The sequence below is a fragment of the Anomaloglossus baeobatrachus genome, chromosome 4, assembly GCF_048569485.1.
Source record: "Anomaloglossus baeobatrachus isolate aAnoBae1 chromosome 4, aAnoBae1.hap1, whole genome shotgun sequence".
In the NCBI taxonomy this organism is placed as follows: domain Eukaryota; kingdom Metazoa; phylum Chordata; class Amphibia; order Anura; family Aromobatidae; genus Anomaloglossus; species Anomaloglossus baeobatrachus.
The window spans coordinates 579,687,310-579,702,635 of NC_134356.1; the positions used below are offsets into that span (position 1 = coordinate 579,687,310).

The window sequence follows — 15,326 nt, forward strand, 5'->3', positions numbered from 1 at the left end:
CATTGTCATAATTTGTAGGACCTGCTTCCTCCCAAATCCTTTTTTTTTTTTTGTTTTTTTTTTTTGAAGAATGTGGTCCTCCATTATGATCATGTGAACAATGACTTAGGTGTGGAACCTCCAAAGCTATGCCTTGATTGTCAAACAGCAAATATTATCTTTTACAAGCAATACCTAATACTTTTTCTTGGGGTTCCAGAAAAGAATTGAAATCCTGGGTAACAAAATCTGAGCACTAAATATTTCTCCTCCATGGAAGATGTCAGGAAAAAGAAGATATGAGTTGGATATTATTATGCCCAATCTTTCTGTTCACAATGAAGATAATCAGATGTCTGACCGTAGCTTATTTCTTCTCCTTAGGCATCATTGTGGTACATATGAGTGTTTTCCGTCAAAATCTACGGGGCTATTCACATGTCCATGTTTGTACAGGGACCATGTGTCTGGGCAAAACACAAGGAGACAAGGGCCAACACAAGGCTACAGGTCCGTGAAAAACACGTATGGCACACGGATGGCATCGGTGTACAGTCTGTGCGCTGTATGTGTTTGACATTTCACAGTATAGGGAGAAGCTTTGTATTTTTTTTTTACTTCTTTATCCATCTGTGAAAATCACACATGGATCATACACTGATGACACCGATCCAAAGCACTGACACCGGTACCATTTTTTCACATGCGTGTTTAAGCCAGACGTGTGAATGAGGCCTTACGCACATGGCCTAGCTGAACATAGTTTTATACAGTCGGGTGAAAGAAATAGCTAATGGCACACAGTTTTTAACAACTAGGCTATGTGCGCACGCTGCGTTTTTTGCTGCGTTTTTGCACGTATTTTGGGTGCAGTTTTGGTCTCAAAACTGCATGAATTTCTATCCCCAGCAAAGTCTATGAGATTTCATTTTTGATGTCTGCACAGTGTAGGTTTTTTTTGGCTGCGTCTTTGTGGTGACCACAAAGAAGCAATATGTCAATTGTTTTTGTGTTTTTCCCTGTGTTTTTCACCCATTGAATGCATTGGACAAAAATGTGGCAAAAAATGCATGCTATTTTATGAATTTTTTCCTGTGGGTTTGTTTTTGTGTGTTTTTTTGGGGCCAAAAACGCTGCATCTAGTGGTCAGAAAAAAATGCAGCGTGCGCACATAGCCCTATAGAGTATGTGCACACATTGAGTATTTGCAGCAGATTTTTCTACTGCAGGAATAAAAAAAGCAATATAAAAAAATCTGCACATTTTCTTACCCTGATTTACATGCACTTTTGATGTATTTTTTTAATTTGAATAGTTGAAAAACGCTGCAAAAACACTGAAAGAATTCACATGCTGCAAATTAGAAAAAAGCCACTTTGATGGTTCAAATCCACGAGAATTCACAAATCGCATTAACTTTGCTTCGACTGTAAAACAATGGTTTTTTTTACATAGGAAAAAACAGCAAAAACACAATGTGTGAACAAACCTATATCATGTGTAAGGCCAGTCTAAAGGCCGCTTTACACGCTAAAGCGATCTCGTTGGGGTCACGGAATTTGTGACGCACATCCGGCCGCGTTAGCGATGTCGTTGCGTGTGACACCTATGAGCGATTTTGAATCGTCGCAAAAACGTTCAAAATCGCTCATCAGTGACATCCCTCCCCCTTCCCAATTATCGTTCCTGCTGCTTGGACGATGTAATTCGTCTTTCCTGCGGCAGCACACATCGCTACGTGTGACACCGCAGGAACGAGGAACCTCACCTTACCTGCGGCCGCCGGCAATGCAGAAGGAAGGAGGTGGGCGGGATGTTACGTTCCGCTCATCTCCGCCTCTCCGCTTCTATTGGGCGGCCGCTTAGTGACGCTGCTGTGATGCCAAAAGAACCGCCCCCTTAGAAAGGAGGCGGTTCGCCGGTCACAGCGACGTCGCTAGGCAGGTAAGTAGTGTGATGGGTCCATGCGATTTTGTGCCCCACGGGCAGCGATTTGCCCGTGTCGCACAAACGATGGGGGCAGGTACGCACGCTAGCGATATCGGTACTGAGACTTTCTAGCGATCCCACCAGCGATCTCGACCTGGCCAGGATAGCTGGAAAGTCTCTAACAGTCACTGGTGAGCTGTCAAACAGGCAGATCTGGCCAACGACGCAGCAGCGATACGGTCCTGCAGAACGACCTCGCTGGAAAGGGAATGCTAGCACGCCTATGGGCTGGGTCGCTGACAATGTCGTTGTAACGGTGTCAAACACACCGATACATGCTGCGCAGCGGGAAACAAAGGACCAAAGAATGGTCCTTAACGACTTGTAGCAATCAGCAACCTCACAGCGGGGGCCAGGTCACTGATGCGTGTCATACACTGCAATGTCGCTGGGGAGGTCGCTATTACGTCACAAAACCGGTGACGTTACAGCGATATCGCTAGCAATGTTGCAGTGTGTAAAGGGGCCTTAACTCTCAGTCTCTTGGAAGATTTGTACCTTAGGTTGGTTTCACATTACAAGTGCATAGAATAGAGTAGAATCTGGCTCAACTGGAGTAAACTGGTGCCTCGGAGTAAAAAAGTTACAGTAGAAAAAATCTTATATAGTAGAAGGCAAAAACAAGTCAATGGTGTAGGTTTCTTTAAGCTCCTATTTATTGGTGCAAAGGACAAAACAAATTTCTGAGGTTTCGGCCCTGATCCTGGGCCTTTGTCAAAGAAATTAATCTATGTGTAAAATGAGGGTAGACTTGTGGTCACTTGTGTTCAAGTATTGAATTCACAAAACACGCCTTTGCTGCAGCCATAGCTCTATATGTGTAGATGTTCGTTGTCCATGGTGCGGTAAGAGTATAAAGACTCTGAGTGGATCGCCCCAACAGATGAGATTTATGGCAGACTGAGGAGATTTTACCAACGGGGAGTCCCCCGGTAAACTCTATATACTAATATGGACTGAGGCGTGCTGTATGGTTGGGTCTCATGTGAGGGGTTACCTCCTGCACGAGGGCTTAAGTATGCCTCAGTCCGTATTAGTATATAGAGTTACCGGGGGACTCCCTGTTGGTAAAAGCTCCTCACTTTGCCATATATCTCATCTGTTGGGGCGATCCACCCAGAGTCTTTATAGTCTTACCGCATCATGGCCAACAAACATCTACACATATAGAGCTATGGCTGTAGCAAAGGAGTGTTATGTGAAGTCAATACTTGAACACAATTGAACACACGTCTACCCTCATTTTACACATAGATCACATAGATCCATTTCTTTGACAAAGCCCCAGGATCAGGGCCAAAACGTCAGAAATTTGTTTTGTCCTTGGCACCAATAAATAGCAGCTAAAAGAAACCTACACCATTGACTTGTTTTTGCCTTCTACTATATATGTGTGCCCGAACATAAGATTTTTCACATTACAAGTGCAGCCTAGGCCTTGTGGTGATACAATGCTGAAATATTGCCACACCTCTACCACCTCTTACTCCTTGGATCTGTAGGTTTTTATTATCTAGGCCTGAAACTATAAATATTTAGCAGCAACCATAAGTACAGGTATGATATTTCAAGGCTCTATAAGGACACGTGTACACATTGAGGATTTGGTGAGATTTTTACCTCAGTATTTGTGGCCAAAAGCAAGAGTGGAACAATCAGAGGTAAAGTATAATAGTAACTTGTGCACCATTTCTCCATCTGTTACTTCCTCCACAGCCCAGGAATTGTGGTATAATGAGACCATGTCCCTGTATGGTCAGACACGGCCATTACACAGTACACAGCAGAGGTACATATATAAGATTATTTCAGCACAGGAACATTTTTTTAATACATCCAATTGTGCAACTTATTATAAATATTCCAAGATCTATAACTTAAAGTGTACTTTCTTCATGTAAAAACCCCATTAAGGACGATCTTTCAGTTTCCGTTAGGAGTATGAAACATATACATACATTTGGCGTCTAAGGAGGAGCTTTTCCTGGTGTATACACTAACCATATGGCTTAACATGATGTGACCATTGTCTTAGTCCTGGGCCACTGGAAATATAAGTGCTACAGAATTTGGGAGATTCAGACTGCTGATTTTGCCACCTGAATTCTTTTATGCTGGATGTGCACTAACATTAGGTTAGGCACTTCTACACTGCATTAATTATAATCCGATATTAGATTATATGAAGCTTTTGGGATACAATTCATAGTTTCCAGACTATTTGATAAAAAGAATGCCATTCTGGAGATTCTATGTTTCACTGTAGTTAAGGCAATATTCTCAAGTTATTAAATTGCCTTAGTGGGGGCAGTGTGAAAATAAGCAAGTCTGTAGTTGACTTACTTTTTCTACGCAATGTCATTCTCCTGCAATGACAGCTTTAATCTCTCACAGTGTACAGCTTGTTTCCATGGGGCTCAGCCACTAGCACCTGACCTGGAAGGTTTGCACTGGAGCTACATCCCAGGAGAGGGGTTAACTCTTAATATACCAGCAAGCTCTTTCCAATTTATTTCTATGCAGCAGTTAGCTGCTCTTTTCCCTCTGAGCTCCTGACAAGCTTCTGTTATAAATCTTGCAAACTCACCAGCCCTCACTCTGCTTTAGGGGAGGTCCCCTAATCACAGATCTAACTGATTTCTGTGTTTGTTCAAAAGCCCTGTTATCTGTATATGTAAATATACTCATAATAGTGTAAACTCCAAAACAAACAACGGATAGCTAAATGTGTTAAGGTACCATCACAGTTATCAACGCTCCAGAGATCCCACCAGCCATCTGACCTGGCAGGGATCGCTGGAGCGTCGCTACATGGTCGCTGGTGAGCTGTCAAACAGGCAGGCAGATCTCCACAGTGATCAGAGATCAGCCACTAGCCACCAGCGACCCATGTAACGACGCTGTGCTTCGTAACCATGGTACACATCGGGTTACTAAGCAAAGCGCTTTGCTTATAGTTACCCGATGTGTACCTTGGCTACGTGTGCAGGGAGCCGGCTTCTAGAAGCTGCGGACGCTGGTAACCAAGGTAAATATCAGGTAGCTAAGCAAAGTGCTTTGCTTGGTTACCCGATGTGTACCTTGGTTACCAGCGTCCGCAGAAGCCGACTCCCTGCTCATTCAGATCGATGCTCTCTCGCTGTCTCACACAGCGATGTTTGCTTCACAGCGGGAGAGCAACGACTAAAAAATGGTCCAGGACATTCAGCAACGACCGGCGACCTCACAGCAGGGGCCAGGTTGTTGCTGAATGTCACACACAGCGACGTCGCTAGCAAGATCGCTGTTGCATCACAAAAACTGTGACTCAGTAGCGATGTCGCTTAGTGAGACGTGGCCTTTATAGCAGAACTTGTGCTGAGATTTATCATTCTACTAATACTACCTTTCACTAGAATTGTCACTCCAGGAGGAGAGACCCCTTGCCAGGAAGTAAAGAGATTGGAAAGCCCTAGGCTGCTCAAGAGACAATTTGAGAATAACACTTAAATGCTCTGGAACTTTGTAATTGCTGGTATAGCACCTAGTGACTATTTAGAGGATTTAGGTTGGAGACTCTCTCCGCAAGACAATTTTCATTTTTCCCTGCAGACAAAAAAATCTTTGGTTCATATTTAAAATGGCTCCATCAGCCATCCCAACATGTCTGTGTTAGTATTAACTTGCAATTCAATATAGAATAACAACTGGGTATTAGCATTGACATTTTCAATGGGGCTATGTCCCTACACCCTCTGACACTGTCTATTCAGTGCTGACAACATCAGATAAGGTAGAGACATGACTTGTAGAGAAGCAGAATGCTAATGCACGGTTGTTAGTTTATTCACGTTTCTATGAAGAATTACATAGTGATGGCACAATGCAGAATTTTCAGAAAAGATGCTACAGAATTATTATTTTATGGAGCATAAACGTACCATATTTTTCAGGTTATAAGATGCACTTTAAGTGCGGGTGCATCTGATAAGGCGAATGTAGTGCTGAGTGCGGGGCAGTGCTGATGCTGTGGGCAGTGCTAATGTCAGGCTGTGCTGAAGGCAGAGGCCATCCTGAAAATGACGGTGGTGCAGGCTTCAAATAATGGCGCCTGCAGTTGGCGCATGCGCAGATTTAGCTCTTGGCTAAAGATCTCATCTGCGCACATGCGCCGCCTCTGGTCCATTGATCTCCCTAGCAGCAGACTTAAGGAAAATGGGGGCACCATTTCTTTGAAGCCTGCACCGCCGACAGTTTCTGGATGCTCCTGCTTCACATTGCCTGCAACGAGCATCCGTGACACCCGCACACCTCTTGCAGCATTGCCCTACTCCACCACTGCCCCTGCCTCCTGTGATCCCACTCCATCACCGCTAGCGCCCGTCCCCCTGGTAAGGCACCATCGGTGTGTAAGACTGACCCCATATTTTTCTTTTTCTCTAAATCTGGGGTGCGTCTTATAGTCCGGTGCGTCTTATAAAATGACAAATACGGTATTTACTAAAACAGACACATCATAGGAGCTGAAGCTCCATTAGTAAAGGCATGTCATAACCTCTGCACCATATATTGTCTCACTAATTCTAGATTTCTTCGACCTGCATACGATTTGATCACATCTGGAACCTTTTATATAACATTGCATACACATACAATTTTTTTTCATGATTAAAGTTTGCATTTTCATTCACAGAGACAAGGTTTAATACTGATATGGAAATTTAAACAGGTCTCAAAAAAGTGATCCTGATCTGTCTATACAATATACAATATAATTCTATATTTGAAAAATAAATGTTTCCCTCTGATATAACACATTTAAAAAAAAAAAAAAAACGTTTACACAAATAACATGCAAAAGTGAATTTCGTTAATATCCGTTGGGATTGTCATCAATTTTGTATGATACAAATAAGTAAAAAAAACAATGACAATGCTTCTGAAGCACCAATATGGTCAAAGGCAGCAATTTCGGTCACTGTGACTGATTGTACCAAGATATAGACTGTAATGAATTTTTTAATTCTATTAAATTTTGAAATGAAATGTGCCCTTAAATTCCTTTTCAAGGCTATATTAAGGCACATGGCAAAATAATAGAGTCTATCAATTTGGGTCAAAGTTGGCTCATTGGGTTAGGCGAAATCTACATAAAGGTGCGAAATACAAGCGTGAAAGGTGATCTGTATAAGTGCACCATCCAATGGATGCTTCAGAGAAGAGATTGCTTAGAAAGTGCTAATTGAGGAAAACACAAGAAGCTTAGAAGGCACTTAGGTTGTCAAAAGTGACAGAGACCAGTAATTTTATAATCTGGCTACTGACTTGACTCCTCTTGGATTTTGAACTTGAGCTATGTTTATGTCATAGAGATCCCTTTGCGAAATTCACAAGCCGGAAGTATTTTCCAAGGTCTGAAACACTATAAATGAATCCAGTTATTTCCTTGATACTTCATCCCTGAACGGCTTTCACGAGATAACGCAAATCCTCTGTACAACACATGGCACAATCCTCAAACCGATGCGTGGACATTACCATAAGCCAATGTGATCTCTGCCATTACACATACATAAACACTTTGGCACATATATTCTTGGCGTTCACATAGGTCAGATGCAAGGTGATTGCACCAACCAACACATGGCTGGGGAGAGCCCATTTTCCTAGCACGTGTTGGCATATGGGTCATTTTGTTTTTTGACGTGTGGCACATGCTGTTTTTGTTAATCACAAACTACACAGTAGTTTCACTCTTCCAGAGACCCGTCTTCATGACTGTAGTGCTCTCCGCAGGTGCAAGGTTGATGTCGTACTTGCTACCCTTTAAGACCCCATTCTGGTTGCCTGTGTTGAGAGGGTAGGACCTTCGCTTGGTCTCCCTTTCCATGCTGTTTGCTTGTTTTAGGTTATCCCGACTTGCACTTTTTCTCTGCGCCTTGGCAAAGTCCTGTGCCTGTTGCCCACTGCTGTCACTTCCTTCAGAGTGGGTAAGTGCACCCTCAGGGTCCCTAGCTGCCACCCCCCTTCCATTGTTCAAAGGGCTGTTCTTGCTATGATAGCTTTCCGAGTGGCTATTGTGGACACTGCCACTTTCGCTGGAAGGCAGGTCAGAAGAGGGTCCACGTAACACCTTTAACCTGTGGTGCTTTCCTTCCCGGTACTGCTTAGTTCTGCTTTTATGGTTTCTACGACCATGCAAATTGTTCATATATCGACTTGGAGCAGTCACAAACTTATTGTTGGTTGGTTCGCTGTCTTCACAGCTAGGTGGCTTTGGTGGGCAGATTTCTGCCTGGCTCTGAGCCACCTGCAGATTGGTAATTTTGCAAGGTCCAGTACTAGAGTTAATACTGTTGCTTGGGGATGATGTAGACTTAACAGAGTGTTCCACTTCGGGATTACACCCCATATACACCTGCGGGGAGTCATCAACAGGGGAGCTGGTGTGCACATATGCTTGGATTGGTAATGAGTCTGTATACGAAGGGCAGCAAGAAAACCAAGAGCGCTGGACATCTTGACGTCGCACACAGTGGTGAATAAAGATGAACAGCCCTAGGGCAACTGCTGTAACCCCATAGAGATAGCTAAAGATAACATTTAAATACCATTCTTGTGATACAGCAAAGGCTCCAAAAATCCAGAGGACAAGATACAATATATGGACAATCACCAGAGACCAGAACTGCACTTGCAAGGAATACACAGTGTCTACATCCGCCGGGGTCGCTGAGTTAAGGGTCACAGATATAGAAGTGGAATCACTCAGAAGATGACTTATCCCACCATGTGCTTGCTGTGCATCATTGGTCTCCGCAAGATCCTTTTGTTCCGTAGGCTGTCGCTTTAAATTTATCCCAGCACAAAGAAGATATATCCATGTGACGAGCAGGATGAGACCCGCAGGTACATAGAAAGCACCGAGACTTGGCCTCCATACCAAACAGCAGCTGAGGAAAAAGACATATGTAAGTATGCAATTACATCTCACCAGAATGGACACTACAGCAAGGATTTCCCAGGTAGGACACTTACTAAGGACTGTTCTCTCTGTAATTGTTGATGTTCACAGCAGCAGTGATGCCGCATATGATCAGGGGAATCCCTCCAGCGATCAAGTAGAACCTAGAAAACAAAAATGAGAGTGGTTGTGTACATAGGCTTAGATGTCAGATTTCATCAAGACTTATTATTACAGTATATGTTATTTATTTATGTTATTTTGGATAAAAGTTTTTACAAGCTACTTAATGGTCTCATATCATCATCTCTAAAATGTACATTATGAACCAACTTGAGGAGAGACCGGCAGCGCTGCTTAAAACATGTTCTTGCACGAGGAAAGCACAGTAGCCCTGGCTTAGTGTTAAGCAAACCTCAGCAATGAAGAAGACAAAGTAGAAATTTTTGCTGCAAAGAGTATATTTTATTTAATTGTGATCTGGCAAGTAAAAAGAACAGATAACGTCCAACGTTTCGACCAAAAATGGTCTTTATCAAGAACTTTTGTACATAAAGAAAGCCGGAGTTAACGAGGATGGTACAGTAGTTTGCCTCTATAATTAGAGTATACAATGGTAAAATCTCCCATCATATTGTCATCGGTGACATACAATCATGTGTTTTCGGGCCATAGAAGGTCACAACAGATCATGAGAGGTTTTGTGTGGGATGTAAAAAAAAATCTTTCCAAAAAGTAAATGTTTACTAGATACCATCCTCTCATGTTAAAAAAACAGCCATATTTAGGGATGTAAGTCGTTTTATTAAATGGTTGTGACTGATCCAACGGATGAGTACATAAATGCATTATGTTATAAAAGTACTGGTACCATTCATCTGTATATATCATTACAGAGCCTAAAGATAAAAAGGATGATCACAGGAAAAATCATTGAGGACTGTGGACTCATTAAAAGGGTTGTCCACTACTCAGACATCCTCTTCTCAATTACTATGCTCCCCAATGTAAAATGAAGAACAGCCTGTATTCACTCCCATTACCGAAACACTTCCAGGGATGTCAGCACTGGGTATTCCGGCACTCGCATAATGTTGCTGTATCACGTGAGTCCCGCATCCAATCAGCGCTGCTTCGCTCTTACTTCCTTTGGACATAACTAACATCTGGAAGAGAAAACAGCAGTAGCCTTCACTTCTTTTGGATGTCAGTTTCTGAAGGAAGTGAAAGTGAAACAGCTCATTGGTGGCCAGTGATTGACTGTAGGGCTCACGTGACATAACAACATCACCCAAGGCCGATATTGTTGGAATGAGGCCGGGCTTGGGGATGAATACAGGCTTTTTTCATTCTATGGAGAAACAGTAATTGAGATGTGGGTTGCAAGAGAGTGGACAACCCCTTTAATAATACATATTGTTCTCTGAGATTACCTGAGCATCGGCCTGTGTGGAGGCTGTGTCACTTCTCCTTCCTGCTGTGGTTGAGGTTTGTGAGTCAACTCCTTGTAGATAACTCTGGCTTTAAGCCCCATCCAAAGAAGAGTAGACAAGGACGAATAGTGCAGAATGATGCTGACCTGAGAAGGAACATATGGACCTTAATTGCTGGATGACTGACTTGCGTGAGCTCTATTAATAAACCTTTACAGTATGGGATCTTTTATGGGATTCTTGGAAAGTTCTAAGTAGGGGAAGGTTTTCACAAGTTGGAAAAGCAGCTTTCAAGTAGACTGTTTAACAAATAGAATGACACTTCTACTTTTGGGCCACACTAAGACATGGGATTATTTTTTTATTAAAAGTAAAAAAAAACAAACAAAAAAACATGTTTTTCTAATCCTGGACAACCTCCTTGAAACCGTAATGCCAAAAAATAATCTGTACATTATACAATAGGGTTAATTTTTTGACCTGCCAAAATGCACATCATATACAATTTGTGTTATGTGAACATGAAAGAAATGCCATGATCTGGTGTTACACATTTGTTTATGTGAGCTTTGTAAGGAACGGGCATTTTTAATTCCCTAAAAGACTAAGTTCTGAAGAGCACTTACAGCTTGGCACACGATGAGGTATCCGGTAAGAGTAATTCCCCCGGCAAACACAGCTGATGTCATTGCAATGTGGAAGCAGAGGTTGAGAAGCATGTGCCAACCTTTCCGGGAGATCTGGATGGAGCTGAGAACATATACAAAAAAAGTCATATCATCATATCAATTTCTAATCATAATGTTGCTAATGAGTGAAGTTTTCAAAGACCTCACCAACCTGTGGTTCACAATGTACGTGATAATGGTGGTGAAGAGGCAGAGGAGAAGTACGGCCGTACAGTAGATGACTTGGTGGAGGATGTCGGTGCCATGTTGAGTTGGTGATGGGAAAGTGTTCACTTCCTGCCAGGAAATACATACTAATTACCATATAAAATATCTGTCAGTAAAACCCATCAGAAGAAAAATAAAACAAAGGTCCAGTATTAGAAGAAAGCATGTATCTTATACCAGAAAAAGGTAAGGTGATTGTTTCTTATTATTTAGAGAATTTTGAGTGTTTTAGCTCTTAAAAGGAACCTGTGACGAACTACTACTAGGTGTCACCAGAAGCACTTAGTGATGGGGAAGTCCAACAAACTGGAGGTCAGGAGCCAGGAGGTCACGTATGGAACACAGGGATGAAGCAAAGCCGAGGTCAGAGCACAAGCTAGAGGTCAGAAGTCAGGAGGTCATGTAAGGTACACTGGGGGAAACGGAGTCGAGGTCGGGGTATAAGCCGGAGGTCAGGAGCTGGGGAGCAATGTCAGAGTCAGGGACACGGGAGGAAAGGAAAAACAAGAGGTCCGAGGTAGGAGGACAAGATTAAAGCACAATCGGGAATCAGAGCACTTACTGCAGACAGGAACAATGACTGGCGGCCTGGAAAGAGGCCCCTCCCAACACTAGCGCACGAACCGAGCATGGGAAACACCCGTCCACCAGGGCAAAATACAAAACAGAACACCGGCTCTGCTGGAGAGCAGAGTACCATGGATCAGAACCATGACAGAACCTTTCACCAGGTGTTTGCCACCTAATCTAAGTGTAGCATCATATTATAGCAGAAATCTTGATTCCAGTGAAATATCATCTACTAGGCTGCTTGCTCTAGTTTTGGTAAAATCAATATATTATCATTAGGAGATTATCACTAGAGGTCTAGTAAATCTGCTGCCAGGTAGTCTAACCATACCCAACCTCTGATTTGCAGCTTTCTGCCTATGCACAGAATACTGCCAATTAGTGGTGTGGGTGGGATTATACCGAGCTCAGCATTCAGAGAACTGGTAGAACCACCACAGGCAAAATAATGATTTTCATCAAACCCTGAGTTATAAAAGTCTTGTTCATTTTTAATTTGATTATTGTTATGATTTATCTAAATTTTAGTCTGAGTGACAATGTAATTGTAGAACTTTTCAAATATATATCAAATAGAGGGCACCACCCCCACAAGGGATCTCCAGGCAGACCGGGCGGAAATAACTAGCAACACGTGACCACCCATTAGATATTCTGTAGCTGCTATCAATCAAATAACAGTGCATTTCACAAACTTTACTTGTCTGTATTTCAGAAAGTATACATTCGTTCTCACAACTAAAGGTATATTTAGAATCAGCCTGATAGCGCCAGTATAGCACTGGCTTTAGTTTATATAGGAAAATCTTAGTGGTTGGTCCTCTTTAACCTTTTCAAATATGTACCGTATTTTTCGCTTTATAAGACGCACTTTTCCTCCCCAAATTTTGGGAGGAAAATGGGGGGTGCGTCTTATAAAGCGGTAGCGGGGGGGGGGGGGGGTCCTGTCTGAGGCGATCGGGCGGGTGCCTGTGGCTGCATGCAAGCGGCCGGGTACCTGTACTTGCATGCAGCGGCAGCCGGGTACCCGTGGCTGTGTGCGGGCGGCAGCGGGTGCTGTGTGGGGTCGGCAGCCAGGTACCTGTGCTTGCATGCGGTGGCAGACGGGTACCCATGGCTGTGTGCGGGCGGCAGCCGGGTGCTGTGTGCGAGCGGCAGTCGGGTGCCCGTGCAGGTACCCGGCTGCCGCCCTCACACAGTCACCCATCTGCCGCCCGCACACAGCCATGGGTACCCGGCTGCCACCGCACGCAAGCACAGGTACCCGGCGGCTTGTACGCAGAGTGGGCGGGCAGCCTGCTGGCTGCCACTCTGTGCATGCGGGGCGGGCGGCTGTGCAGCTTACCAGTTGTCCGCGGTCCCACTTTCAAATGATGGCGCCGGTGGAGCTCTTGGATGAGAGCTCCATCTGCGCACGCGCTGCTCCGGGAGTCAGCGCGTGCGCAGATGGAGCCCTTGGATGAGAGCTCCATCTGCGCATGCGTCGCTCCGGGCGCCATTACTTGAATCGGGACCGCGGACACACTCCACCACTGAGCCGTCGCCGCCGCTCCCACCACTGAGCCGCCGCCGCTGCCACCACTGAACCGGGACCGCGGACACACGCCACCACTGAGCAGTCCCTGCCGCTGCCACCACTGAGCCGTCGCCGCCACTCCCACCACTGAGCCGTCGCCGCCACTGCCACCACTGAACCGGGACCGCGGACACACTCCACCACTGAGCAGTCCCTGCCACCACTGAGCAGTCGCCGCCGCCGCTGCCACCACTGAACCGGGACCGCGGACACTCACTGCACCGGCCTGCTGCACGGCTCACACGCCACGGCTGCTGCCGCCACCACGGACCCCACGGATCCTGCCACCGCGGATGCCACCGCGCCTGCAACCACGGACGCCACGGCACCTGCAACCACGGACCCCGCTGCCACTGACCTGCCGCGCCTGCCAGCACAACCTGTGCCTCCTGTGACCCCGCTTCACCACCACTGCTGCCCCCCTCCGGTAAGAGAACACCGGAGTATAAGACGGACCCCATTTTTCTTTTTTTTACCTTTTTTTATGTCTAAGTTTGGGGTGCGTCTTATATTCCAGTGCGTCTTATAAAGCGAAAAATACGGTAATATATTAAGCCTGATTCACCATTACATGTTGGAATATTCAGAATTGATTGCTATGATTTAAAATGCCATCATGTTGTTGATCTACGTGATATCACCTTTTCTATACGAGTTAACAAAAGAATAATATAGTGGTCTTATAAAAACTGCAGCAAGTAGCCCAGTAAGTGATACATTGCTGGAGTCATGCTGCTAACAGATGAAGTGACAAAAACCTGCTCTTAGATTCCCTTTAAATTTTTAGTGACGGGAAAAATCTTTTAAGATTAGTATTGGACTCAGTGCGTAATATTCAGTTGTTTCAGGTAGATACAACATATCTTAGCAGAGGCAAAGAGAAATGGATGACATGAAATTACCGTCAGGACGGCAAAATTGCTGAGCTGTAGGCATTGCATGCTGGTGATATTTGGCTCCTCTGATAGTAGATGACAGCCCTCAGAGCTCCAGCCTCCATATCCTTCCAAGGCTTTGAAGTTCCACTGTGCTGGAAGTGGGTCAGATCCTTTCACAAGGTGCCGGAGAGTAACCGTGACCGGTTCTGTTAGGTTGGCAATGCCACAACCTCCTGAAAAAAAATCATACAGTACCCTGATCAAGCATCATGAAAAATAGACATGATATATGGACCGGCTGCATGCCAAGCTGCTCTTATACATCTCTGGTGCCAATCCATCTTCACGTGAGATAGGCATGGAGTGTGCTTAGGAAATACTGAACTGCTACACCTTTGAGCATGAGAGCTCCAAGATTCCCCAAAATCACCACAAACTTAAAGTGGACAAGTTTGGTAGCACAGGTTAGCCCAGAACTCCTGGACTCAAGAGATCCGCCAGCTTGGTGCACCTGTAATCCCAGCTTCCTGGGAGGCTGAGGCTGGTGGATCGCTTGAGTCCAGGAATTCTGTGTTACCCTATGTTATGTGGATCAGGTGTCCACGTTAAGATCGGCATCAATATGGTGACTTTGGGGGATCTCGGAGCTACCAGGTTGTCCTAAGGAGGGCTGAATCAGCCCAGGTTGGAAAAGGACTTTTGAACATGAGGTTGTCAGGCACTAGGATGTCTTTAGTAATTATTTTATTTCAGATTTTTTTCTTCTGTAACATCGCATTCGACATTAGAAAGTGACAAATATGCAGTGGTGCATGCACAGTTATTCTATGGAGGCCGCTGATGTACGGTCACATGCCCCTCCATTAACGGCCATGAGGAAATTATCTCTGATTGGTTAAATACATTTGAATCACTTTATTTTTATGGCATCTGAAAATATTAATAAAAAGCAGCATAAAAATCATATCAGAATGTATTTCTTCTCCTATACTTCTGCCGCTTAAGTTTACACCTAATTTATTTTCAAAACCCAAAAACATAAAACTCCCAATAAAATTGTCT

The 15,326-nt window shown here is 44.3% G+C and overlaps 1 protein-coding gene across 1 annotated transcript in view; it reads right to left on the reverse strand.

The window, feature by feature from the left end:
- Positions 1-5,042: 5,042 nt before the first annotated feature.
- Positions 5,043-15,326, reverse strand: part of ADGRA2 (adhesion G protein-coupled receptor A2) — a 281,780-nt gene continuing 271,496 nt past the window's right edge. Inside the window, exons 14-19 of the mRNA XM_075346114.1 lie at positions 14,289-14,497; positions 11,185-11,309; positions 10,971-11,094; positions 10,345-10,490; positions 8,986-9,075; positions 5,043-8,900 (exon numbers count right to left, since the gene is read on the reverse strand). Of these exons, the coding sequence (XP_075202229.1) occupies positions 7,685-8,900; positions 8,986-9,075; positions 10,345-10,490; positions 10,971-11,094; positions 11,185-11,309; positions 14,289-14,497 (1,910 nt within the window). The 3' untranslated portion in view covers positions 5,043-7,684. The remainder of the gene's footprint in view (positions 8,901-8,985; positions 9,076-10,344; positions 10,491-10,970; positions 11,095-11,184; positions 11,310-14,288; positions 14,498-15,326) is intronic.